An 11,878-nucleotide genomic window follows, 5' to 3' on the forward strand; every position below is an offset into this window, starting at 1 on the left:
AACCACCACCCCCCATCCAACCCACCCTGCTCCCTGTCCCGACTGGCCCCAACCCTTAGCCAACCCCCAGACCCTGACCCCTTACAACAAGGCTCCCAGCTCTTGCGGAGTTTTGTCGCTGCCGCGCGCGTGCAGCCCCGACCCCTCAGAGCGCTGTGTGCAAGGCGGCGGGGCTCTGGATGAGCGAGGAGCAGTTTTCCCTCCCCACGGAGCCAAAGGCTGCCCTGTGGGAGCGTGCAGCCCCAACCCCCCCAGAGCGCTGTGGGCGCAGCAGCAGGGCTCATGGAGAAGGCAGAGGAGGGGCGGGCGACTTGCTGCGCTCCATCCGGTGCTCCAGCCCAGGAGCGTGGACCCTGCAGCTTGCCGCGTAGGCAGGATTTTTAATTGCACGCTGGCGTCCCAGCAGGCCTCAGCGTGCCATTAAAAATTGGCTCGCGTGCCATCGGTTGCCGACCCGTTCTAGAGTTTCAGAGTGTGAGGCTAGCAGGGGCCACTATCACTATCTAGTCTGATCACTGGTATAACACAGACCCTAGCACTCCCCTGAATTAACAGTGTCTGACAGTCCCCACACCATTATCTCCCTATCGCCAGTGACACATTAACCAGGCAAACTCACGCGATCACTGCAGAACTGAAACACCAATGGGCCCAGATACCGCAGTGGTGGCTTTATAAGAAATGTGATAGCTAGACTAGGTACAATAGAAAAAAAGAGTCGTCAGATTAGCTCAGTGGTCCTCAACCAGACGCCCGTGTACCCCTGGGTATACACAGAGCTCTTCCAGGGGGTACAGCAACTCTCTAAATAGTTGCCTAGTTTTACAACAGGCTACATTAAAAAGCCCTAGTGAAGTCAGTACAAACTAAAATTTCATAGAATGACTTGTTTATATTGCTCTATATACTATATACTGAAATGTAAGTACAGTGTTTATATTCCAGTTGATTTATTTTATAATTATAATGGTAACATGAGAAAGTCAGCAATTTTTCAGTAATAGTGAGGCTGTGACACTTTTGTATTTTTATGTTTGATTTTGTAAGCAAGTCATTTTTAAGTGAGGTGAAACTTGGGGGTACACCAGACAAATCAGACTCCTGAAAGGGGTTCAGCAGTCTAGACAAGCTGAGAGCCACTGGATTATTTTATCCCAGGAAAGAACTGTTAATTTAAACTGAAAGTTTAAAACTATTTTAAGGGGGATAAAGTGCAGCCTAGTGAGTAGGGAAGGTGGCCCAGGCATCAGGACTCCTGACTTTGCCACTCTTTTGAGCAAGTCACTTGACTTTACTGTGCCTCAGTTTGCCCAGCTATAAAATGAACGTAATAGTTCCACCCTTCACAGGAGGGGGTGAGGCCTCATTAGTTAAAAACTGTTGATGGTGTTAAGATCCTTAGGTAAAATGGAGCCACGGAAGTGCAGCGCATCAGCAGAAGGCCTTTTGCTGCATAAGCTGGCACAATTTTCTCTCATCCTAACCCCCAATCTTGAAGGAAGCACCAAATCATACAAAGGAAATGATTTATTTGTAATGAAGAATCCATATGAGCTGGAGACATGTGAGTACCAGGGTTGCACTAGTCCATAGGTAGCATAGCTTCACACTCACAAACAATAACAACAGACACCTGCAAATACACTGGTGTTAAATCCTGGTGCTACATAGTCAGCGAGAGTTTTCCTATGGGCCAGGATTTTAGGGAGTTTAATGCTAGCTTGATTTTCGACAGATGCAGTATGCCTGGCTAGAGAGGAACAGAACTGGGATTTTTCTAACTAGATGCAAGATGGTACCGTAATGTCACTCTTGTTTAGATCCAGGCTATGCCATTGAAATCTATGGCATTGTAGTGGGATACAGGAAGGGTGAATCTGTCCCTGGGAGTTTACCATAGCAATTTTTAAGCGTTCAAATGCAGTCAAGCCATAAGACTGAGCATAGGAGCATGATCACCGAGGGCGTGTGGCCAACTGGATAGGACTCTTGTGGGACAGTCAGGAGACACAGTTTCTTTTCCCAGCTCTGCCTATGAGCTTGGACCAGTCACATCCCTGCTCTGTGCCTCAGTTTCCCCTCTTACTATATGTTGGTATAGCACATGGTAGAATGCGGCCCCGACCTTGGTGGAATACTAATACTGTACTTTTAAGGCCTCCTCAGTCTAGACCAAATAGCATAGGGTTACACTAGAAACTGAGCAATTTATTCTAAAATTAATGAATTAATTAAAAGAGTGCCTAAGCATGAGACTGCCCCTTTGCAAAGGGGTGACTCTCACCCCTCTGCACTGAGGACTGCAACTGAATTCCACCCTCTGGAAACATCTAATCGGCTTCCTCATATCCTGAGAATTCTTCCACTCACCATGTTCTTTCGGCACCCAAAATCAGGCCATGATGGTTTCTTTGTAAAGCTGAAGTCTTTGGGATGTTTCAATAAAGCAAGGGTTTTGGATTTGATCCCTTGTAATGCAATACCACTCTGGGGACCCTACTAAGGATCAAGGCCCCACTGACTTGCTCAATTGTTTGATGTATTTGATGCATTCACATGTATGTTTTAAGAGCTGCACTCCTAGATACCTAAAGATTTTTCTAGTCCTAAAATTCAGTTAAAAAATATTAAAAAGTTTTAGAGCCAGTGCTGCAGTGTATCAAAAGGGATTTCCCCTGCTAAGAACCAAGGGAAAGCCTCTAGCAGCTAGTCAATGTTGCATCACTGGTCCTGGATTCCCTGTTCTCCACCTGAAGGGGACAGTAGTGCACTTTTTACTATTCTGATGGACTTAATCTACTATGGGTGAAAGCAAGTCCTGGAGGTTTTTATTTTCCCTAGAGACAAACTGAACTCCCATCCCCCTGAACCTCCAACTGTACATCTCAGGCCCATCCCTAATTTATTTCTGAATCGGCTCATCCAGTCCCTCCTCCACCAATTCGATCCCCTACGCCAGGTCCTAGTCCCTAACTTCTGGGTTAACACTGGCATTTTTCTTGAGGTTTTCGCCTCTTCTTCTGGGGGTTGCAGGTTCTCTTGTGAATCACCTTCACCCCGTCCCAGCCTTCCTGCAGATCGATCTCCTTGTTCTTCAGAGCCTCATAGATGGTGTTGGTCAAGGTCTCAAAGGCCAAGTCTACATTGGTGTTGCTTTTGGCAGATGTTTCAATGAAACCGATGCCCAGGGAGGCTGCCAGCCCCTCTGCCTCTTCGGTGGAGATTTTGCAGTCTGATTTCAAGTCACTTTTGTGGCCAATCAGGAGGAAGATGACCTTCTCCATAATCTGGATGCTGGCCACTTCATGGTACCACTCAATGATGTGCTCGAAGGACTTACGGTTGGTCATGTCGAACACCAGCAGCACTCCCACGGCGTTCCGATAGAAAGATCTGGTGATGCATCTGGGAACACAAATGTAACAACTCAGTGAGCCCTTAACTTTGCTTCTCACCTGCAAATTCCATCCAGGAACCAGGGCTGGGCTTCTAAGGCCCCGCTGGCTTTTACTCACTTTGGGTCACGTGTCACCTTGAACCCCGCACACAGCTGGTGCCCTGTCCTTCTTTGCTGATTGATGACATAAGCTTTGGGTTTGGGAGAGGTTCCCCACCCCCACCCCATTTACCTTTTACATTAGAAAGTCAGGTCTTGCCTCTTTTTTTATTTTCCTGGAAGACTCTATGGACAACTAGAGACCAAACTGTGGCCCCAGGCCTGCACCTCTGAGGTATTTGGGTACCTAATTCCCATTTAGTTCAATAGGAGTTAGGCACCTAAATACCTTTAAGGATCTGGGCCCCAGAGATGGCAAAGAAATAAAACCTGATGAATTAATCAGGGAAGTGATTTTTAGTCAAACGTCTTGAAACTCTTTTTATTGTTAACATCTATTTGACTCAAATGTATTGCACACACTAAAGAGTAAAACACTTTTTGTTAAAGATTAAATGCCCTTGTCCCTTGAGTAAGGGCTGAGAAACCTCCCAATCCACCTTTCTGGTGCTCCACAGAGCCCTTCAGTAGAACCAGGGAAGACAAGACATGAGGGTCCTGACACTTCTAATGTAAAACACAAGCAGGAAAGAAATGTTTCAGGCTTTCTTCAGACATCATACAAAGACAAATAAGGCCAGATCCTCACTATTTCATCCATCTTTAAGGACCTATGTTAAGAGTTTTTCTTCTGGGAGCAGGGCTATCAAAGACTGGCCTTATGGCTTGGCTTCTCTCCTATGATACAGCAAAGCGGCCAAGAAGCCAACATCACTGGCTATGTGGGTGAGGAGTCTCCTTGCACAAGAGGAATCCCTGGGTTATGCAAGACTGATGTAGTAGCTCTGTATCGCTGCCCTGCCCAGTCCTCAGCGTGGCCAGGAAAATAAGCCATGGTTGCAGTGACTGTGGACCCTGGCTGGTGTAATTTAGAGCAGCCCTGAAACATCTCTAAATTGTGCCAAGAGCCGAATAACCCCCTGACTGGCTCCTGGATCAGGGAACTGCAGAGCTGGCATAAAACCACCTTTGCACCCCACACTTGGACCCAAGTCACGCGCAGCTCATGTAGACCTTAGAGGCTGGGCTAGGGAGGCATGCTCTAGATTTTAAAACCACACCCCTCACTGTGTTATGGGAGCGCTTGAATAGTGAGGGTTTTCAAGGCCTCTGGCCCAGGGAAGTTAGGTACCTAAACAGGCCCCTATCCCAGGCCCTCCGCTAGTTGTTTTGTGCTGCATTGGTGTGCTCCATGGAGCGTGTGTGCCATGGGGTGGCTGTGCCTGGAGTTCAGTGCTAGTTGCTCATTCACTCCTTAGAGCCAATGTCCCCCCATGACCAGAAACCGCAGCACGTAATGGCGTCATAACTGATATACACTGCAGCTGTAGCTCCCCAAAGGAGAGCTGATTTCAGTGGGACTGTTTGCAGCCGTAAGAGCTGTTCACCTGTGTAGATCTGCCAGGCCAGGCCCATAACTAGTTATGCCACCTTCAGCCACTCTGATCTCAGCCCCCCACCCCACAACAAACAAGCCTTTCAGCTGATTGGATCCTTTTTCACACACAGAGAAACTGTTTCTCCAGCCTGCAGGAATAACTGAACAAAACCATCCACTCCCCTACACAGCCACCCACAGATCGCAACAATAGCAAACCCTGCCTTCTAGACTCCAAGATTCCCCTGTGCTGTAAACTTCATCCACTCTCCTTCCCGCTGCTCTTTCTCCATAAGAAAGCCAGGTTCCCAGTAAAAAATGTGTGTGTGGGGGGGTTACTGGCAGCCAAATAATTGCTGGAATTGACCCTAAGTATAAAAAAACCCCAAGTTCTCCTATTGCAATGCAAGCATCTCTCACCCGGGCCTCTCAGTGCAAACACACAAGCGTGACTGGGTGACTTCATCATGCGCATGATCATGCTACAGCATGACATTGACAAAGCTGTAAAGAAAAGAAAACTGGAAACAAAACTCTTTTAAAAACAAAACCACCACCCTTGCTCAGGCCATTGGGTACAGGAAAGAGAAAGCACCAGATCAGGGATAATGTGTGTGTGTGTTGGGGGCGAAGGAAACCGGTTCGGAGCTGGTGAGCTGGGTCCCCAGTTATGGGTACATGTGTCCAGTCTAGGGGGCAGGCAGGCAGGGGAAGTGGAGGGTTCTTGGTGTGACTCTCGCTCTCTGAAAGGATCTGGTCTCTGCGGACTGGATCTCTGTGGTAGATGGGTAGGGGCCATCTCAGGGATTTCTAAGGTTCTTATCTCAGGGCTGTGCCAATGCCAGGACAATTATAACCTTGGCTGGGTGTGTGTGAGTGACTGGAAGGTGGAAATGTGACTCTGGGTGGGAGTGTCTGAGGCTGCAGGGTAAGTGCACCGGGTGCATGCTGTGAAATGGGGCAAGCTGGGTCTCTGGACTCTCCTCACCTGAATCTCTCCTGGCCGGCTGTGTCCCAAAGCTGCAGCTTCACCTTGATGCCCGGAGGCAGCTCCATCATCTTGCTGTAGAATTCCACTCCCACGGTGGGGCAGGGAGCCGGGATGAAGGACCCCTCGGTGTAGCGCCTCAGCAGGGAGGACTTGCCCACAGTGGAATCCCCCAGGAGGATGATCCGGAACTGGTAGTGCCAATTGCCATTCAGGTGAGAGACTAGAGGGGGTGGCACTGGCTCCATTCCAAGGAGGGGCAGAGGGACTGGGGCTTGGCGGGACTGGAGCTGCCTTTGAATTAAGATACGGATTCCCCAGAGGAAGCCTTGGGTGAACTGGCCTGGAGGAGGTTACAAACCCAGATTCTGGCCTGGAATGACAGGAGAGAGAGACAAAGGAGAGAATTTAACCAGAGGTCTCCACCCTCATCCCATTTACCTCCTCCCACACCACCCTAGTGGAGTCCCCTCTGGGAGCAAAGTTCTGCTATGGGGAGAGAGACACTCCTGCATTCCCTTTCCCAGCCTCAGTCCCTATCATCTACCCCCACCCCCAGCCAATAAACAGAAAACTCCTCTGTATCAGATTACTGGGAAGCTCCCAGGGGAGGTGGGGGAGATGCAATCCTAGGAATGTAGCAGTTGCCAGACCAGATCAGACCTGGGGTCCATTGAACCCAGTGTCCTGTCTCTAATAGTGTCCAGCACCTGCTGCTTCAAAGGTAGGTGCAAGAAACTCCACAGTGGACAGTTATACCCACAGGCGAAGTTTCTTCCTGACCTCAGACAGGTACTGGTTGGTTTATGCCGTGAGACATGAGGGTTTATATACCCTCTGCAATGTTTTGTCCAGCCTAATCATAGAATCTCAGGGTTGGAAGGGACCTCAGGAGGCCATCTAGTCCAACACCCGCTCAAAGCAGGACCAATCCCCTAATGTCGCCTTGGACACTCTAGATAGACGTGTTCTTACTGGGGTCTTTCTTTACCTCTTGGGCTAGTCAGTTCCAAAGTGTCTCAATTATCCAAATGAACTGAAAGAACACTCCTTGATCTGCATTTGAATAGAGACCCATTCACTCCCATTCACAGGCACTGTTAGTCCATGTGGCAACTACAGCAATTACTTATAGGGGAAAGTAATATTAAGAAAGAGCTTGGTTTCCTGGTATTCAATAATGGAAGACCCGTGACCATGTGCCTAGCCAGCTCTCCACAGACTGCCAGCAAGGGCCCCACGGAGCCCAGTTTGAGAGCTCAGTGTCTGGCAGGAAGCCCAGCAGTGGAAGGTTAATGGTCAGTTGGGATTGGTAGTTAGGTTTGCATTACTCTGTACTGACTTCTGGCTGTGTCTTCACTAGGTTTTGCCCTCGGCCCCCTGAACATTTTCCCAGTTGCTATCACCAGTGCAACTCCACTGCTAGCAGCAATGGGGGGAACTGAAGTGTAGACAGGGAGCTGCTCAGAGCTAGTCCACATGAGATGGTGATTAAGATTCATAGATTCCAAGGCCAGAAGGGACCGCTGGAATCAGCTGGTCAGACAACGTGTCAGACACAGGCCAGCCGCCCCAAGCACAATCCCATCCGAGCACCTGGATCTGTATTCGAGCCGCACCTGTGCTGCTGTTTTTAGGCGCTAGTTTGGGAAATCAAACCATAAATACTCTTCCTGGAAGGTTGCAATGTAATGCTTATTGCAGAGACTCCAGAAATCTAACACACCCCAGCCAAATACAGAGTGACACAGCAGGCTGCCCCCTAAGGCAGTGAGGCATAACTCACCCCAACTTGCTCCAGGCTGCTTTTGATGCAGATCCCATGCTACCCTCAGAGCCCCCTAACCTGCAAGCAGGAGCAGAAAGGCCCTTCGAATTTAAAGTGACAACTTGTCATTTCAGCACAGTTCTCAATACACCACATGACATCCTGGATCCGTTTAAGTCAAAGGGACCTTGAGGCATCAACAGGTTCAGCCTCTGGCTTCATTCTCCATCGGGGTTGAAAACAGTTTGGCCTCTAGTCCACGCAAGCAAGCTCAATCCCTGGAGGATCTCTCCATTAATGTGACAGCTTGGCCCTGTCTATCCAGGCAGCTCCATTGTTTGCCCCCAGGATCAAAAGGGACAGAGAGACTCATTAAGAGGGAATTTTCCTAGTGCACATAGGGTCCTTGACTTAATTAGGAAAGAGATTATCTGTGAAGAAAATCCAAACACATGGAGCAAAGAATGAATCAAATGAACTGATTCAATTGTCTCCAGATAAAAGAGTTCTGAAGACTCTGCAAACAATAGCAGCTTGCTCATTGCCAGGGGCGGGGACAGGGGGTGAAGGGGGAAGGCATGGAGGCCTCCTTTGTTATCTGTCCCCTCCACCCGATGGGTCTGGGTAATAAAACATCTTCCTGGGCTAAACGACAGGAGTCAGAGTCAGGAAAGGAAAAAAGTGAGACAATGGAACAAGGATGTGAACTAACTGAAATGAACGCACTTTGCCTCTGCTCTCCACAGTGGCTGAGTTTTCAAAAGTGCTGAGCACAACAATGCACTGAGGAATTAGCCAAAATCAATGGAAGGTCAATGCTCAAATAACTTTGCAGATCTGAGCCGGCTCTTTTGAAAGACTGGCCTCTGATTGGGTGCATGCTGAGCATTTTTGAATATCTAATTAATCTTATCTATCTATCCCGATACACCCATCTATCTAATCTATCAATCTATCTATCCCCATACATTCATCATCTAATCTATCTATCTAATTTTAGGGTTTTATCCTGCTGATCATCCCCCTAGAATCAGAGTCTTCCACATTAAAAAAAAATAGAAATAGTGCAGTTACTAGTTTCTTGTACTGCACCCTGCTTGAGGCAAGGTTGGATTTTGGAGGGGGCCTGGCAGAAGGTGATGGGGGACAGCAAGGGGCTGGGAATAGAAGTGGTTGTTTTGGTGGAAATGCTTCTCAAAGAGGAAGGTTTTGCAGCAGTTCCTAATGGTCGGATGCTGGGGGCGCCTGATCCCCTCTGGAAGTTCGTTCCATAGCCGGAGATGCTCACCTGAGAATGCCTTGTCCCCATCTCTCACATGCTTCATCATCTGGCCCCTTGTTTCGTTTGAAGGGGAGATGAGGAGAGGAGGTATTTCATCAGCTCCAAAACTTAGGGCCGTCGAGGACAGTCCAACCTGATACCAATCATGTCGCTCTCTTGCATGTTGTTGGCTATGAAACTTCCAGCCTGACTCAGGGGAGCTTTGACTTTGACCTCGGAGGGGATCCACACACGCTAGACCCCAAGGTGACCAAACAAATGTAGTGAATTCTTAAGGCACTAGAAGAGTCATTGCTTCAATCCCCCTCAGACCCATAGCAAGTAAGGCCACATTTGCACTTAAAACTGTTGCTGCTACAGCAATGTTGGTTGGGATGTGATTTTTTTTAATAATATTTTTATACCAGTAAAAGACCCAGTGAGGACACAGTTATATTGACAAAACGGTCCTTTTGCTGGCATCAAAGAGTCACCGGGTGATGCTCTGAACTACTCCCTAGGAAGCCAGGCAGGACTCTGTGAGTAGACTGTCTTCTGGGGAAGAAGCTTATGCAGCTTCGACCTTCCTGGGTCTGACCTTGGAGCAGTCAGCCTCCCCTTCCAAACCGGGCACTTCCCACAGCAAAGCCGCAAAGGCGGGGCTCCTGGGGAAGCCAGAGGATCCTGCACCCCAACTCCGCAGTCAGACGTGACTCTCAACCAGCCGGTAAAACAGAAGGTTTATTAGTTGACAGGAACACAGTATAGAACAGAGTTTGCTCTTACAGACATCAGTGACTTTCAGCCAAGTCCATCTTGGGAATCCTAGACCAGATGCCCTGGATTCCTCCTCTTCCAGTCCCCACCATGCAGACTGCCAGCCTCCAGCTACCTGACCTCTGACCTCCGACACCCCCCCGATGCTCCTCCTCCTTCTCTTTGTCTCCTTCTGGGCAAAAGGTGTCACCTGGTCACATCCCCCATCCTGGGACTCAGGTGCAAATAGCTGGGCAGTCTCACCACCAAATCCCACCACCTAAGTATTCGTGCAGTCCACAGGGAAACGAAGGTACACACAGTATTAGTATAGGACAGTAAGACTCACTTGCAACATAACAAGATGAATAAACCCCACTTGGTCACAGCGGGTACACCTTATTTTGTTCAGGGAACCGATATAAGCTATGCTGGCAAAAGCACTGCTTTGTGACGTACGCTGCATCTCCCCTCTGTGGCTAACCATTTCTAGTACAGACCAGGCCTAAGGCTGAAGTGGATGCATTTGCCACTGAAGTTTGTAGGAGTGGCACCCAACTTACTCCAGGGCTGTCCTGAGTGCTAGAAGTTGCTTCCATCTGGTATGAGCTGTGGGCTCTCCAGCATGTTCCTCTTGAACAAATGTTCCAGGCTCACAAACATCCCGAGGCAGCTAACAAGCAACCCCCGCAGGCAGTGGCAATGGAGAGGCAGCTATGTACTAAGTGTGCCATGGAGACTATGCTCCTCCTCTCACCGTGGGGGGAAATCTGCCCTGCTACTGCCGTAGCTTATCTGCAGATAAGGGATTTCAGTCTACAGGGCTGGCACCCTCTCCTCCTGGCATTGGCCAAGCCACCTCCACCCCATCAGTCCAGCAAGTTAGATGGGGGGGCATCCCCTTGGACTGTGGGGCTTTTTTTCCCTAGTCCCTTGTCTGTTCACATACCCATTCTCTGAGCAGCATCCACTGACTCCAGGCTCCTACTCAGACCAGTGGGCACTGTCTGGGGTTCTCTGCTCAGTGTCACCCTCTGGATCCTTTATGTGACCCTATGACCTGCACCCCCATCCCTATTGTTCATAATCAGTTTAGTTCTGGGCTCTTCTGTGGCCCCTCCCTCAGAAGAGTGGTTGGCCTTCTATAGCCACCACCCACCAACCCAACACGCTGGCCCCTGCATGGACAGTAAGGAATTCATGGTAAATGCTCTGTCCCCCAGGTTTAACTGCAGAAACGGACAGGGTACAGAGGGGAACAGACAGGGTTACTTTCCTGTATGTTGGTTTGCAGCTCTCCCCTTTCTGCACCTTGGGAGCGAGGAAGGATGGAACTGGGGGCGGAGCACTTCATGAAGCATCTGTAATAGACGCTGTTCTGTCTCCACACCTGCTTCCTGTCACCTGATAGCATCAGGAGCAGTTCTTTGCTAGGGAAGGCTGAGCAAAGGGCTGACAATGCTGGACACAGGCAGCTCCTTCAAGCACAGCATGGGGTGGGGAGAGCGGCTGCCCCAGGAAACCTCTCTCATGCAACAGATCGACCTTTCCTTTCCTCACACTCCAGCTGAGGCTCTCAAAGTACTTTGCAGACCTCAGTAAGTCAACACAGCTGCCTAGGAAATAATAATGTTAAATCTTTATCCATTTTGTAGAGATGGTAGCAGGGGCCACCCAATGAGACATGGCAGAAATGGGAAGTAAATGCAAGTCTCCCACTGGAGGCCCATTCCCCCTCTTTAGCCACAACCCGATCTGTTACCATTTGATATTTCTAGGCTGAGATTGTTTTTTTGCAGCAAACAGGTGCCTGAATCTAGGCTTCCAATCCATATTTAGGCATCTAAATGGCTCCACTCTGAGTACCACTCAGCAAAGGGAGGCAAACATGGTCTCCATGCTGCTTTCAGGGGAGGGAGAATAGCAGCTCCCATACCCATGCTTACGGGGTTGGGGGGGAATACAGCCCTCCCCCTCACTTCCTGGGGTGGGAAATGCTGATTCCACCCACTCTTTTAGGGTGGAAACTGCCTCAGCAGTGTTTTCAGGGAAGAAACACCTCAGCCCCAGGCTTGCTGCAAGGGGCAGGTGGCCCCATCTTCAGAATTGTAATGAGGGGAGGGAAAGAAAGGAAAATATGTCTCCTCATGCTTTTGGGGGAAGTGTGTGGG

General features: G+C 49.2%; 1 protein-coding gene across 1 annotated transcript; it reads right to left on the reverse strand.

The window, feature by feature from the left end:
• Nucleotides 1–2,113: 2,113 nt before the first annotated feature.
• Nucleotides 2,114–6,289, reverse strand: RAB42 (RAB42, member RAS oncogene family). Its single transcript, XM_032802890.2, has 2 exons — nucleotides 5,923–6,289; nucleotides 2,114–3,405 (listed from the first exon to the last, which is right to left on the reverse strand). The coding sequence occupies exons 1-2, from the start codon at nucleotides 6,168–6,170 to the stop codon at nucleotides 2,982–2,984; spliced, it is 672 nt and encodes a 223-aa protein (XP_032658781.1). The 5' UTR covers nucleotides 6,171–6,289; the 3' UTR covers nucleotides 2,114–2,981.
• Nucleotides 6,290–11,878: the final 5,589 nt, after the last annotated feature.

This window comes from Chelonoidis abingdonii, chromosome 25 (assembly GCF_003597395.2).
Source record: "Chelonoidis abingdonii isolate Lonesome George chromosome 25, CheloAbing_2.0, whole genome shotgun sequence".
Lineage (NCBI taxonomy): Eukaryota > Metazoa > Chordata > Testudines > Testudinidae > Chelonoidis > Chelonoidis abingdonii.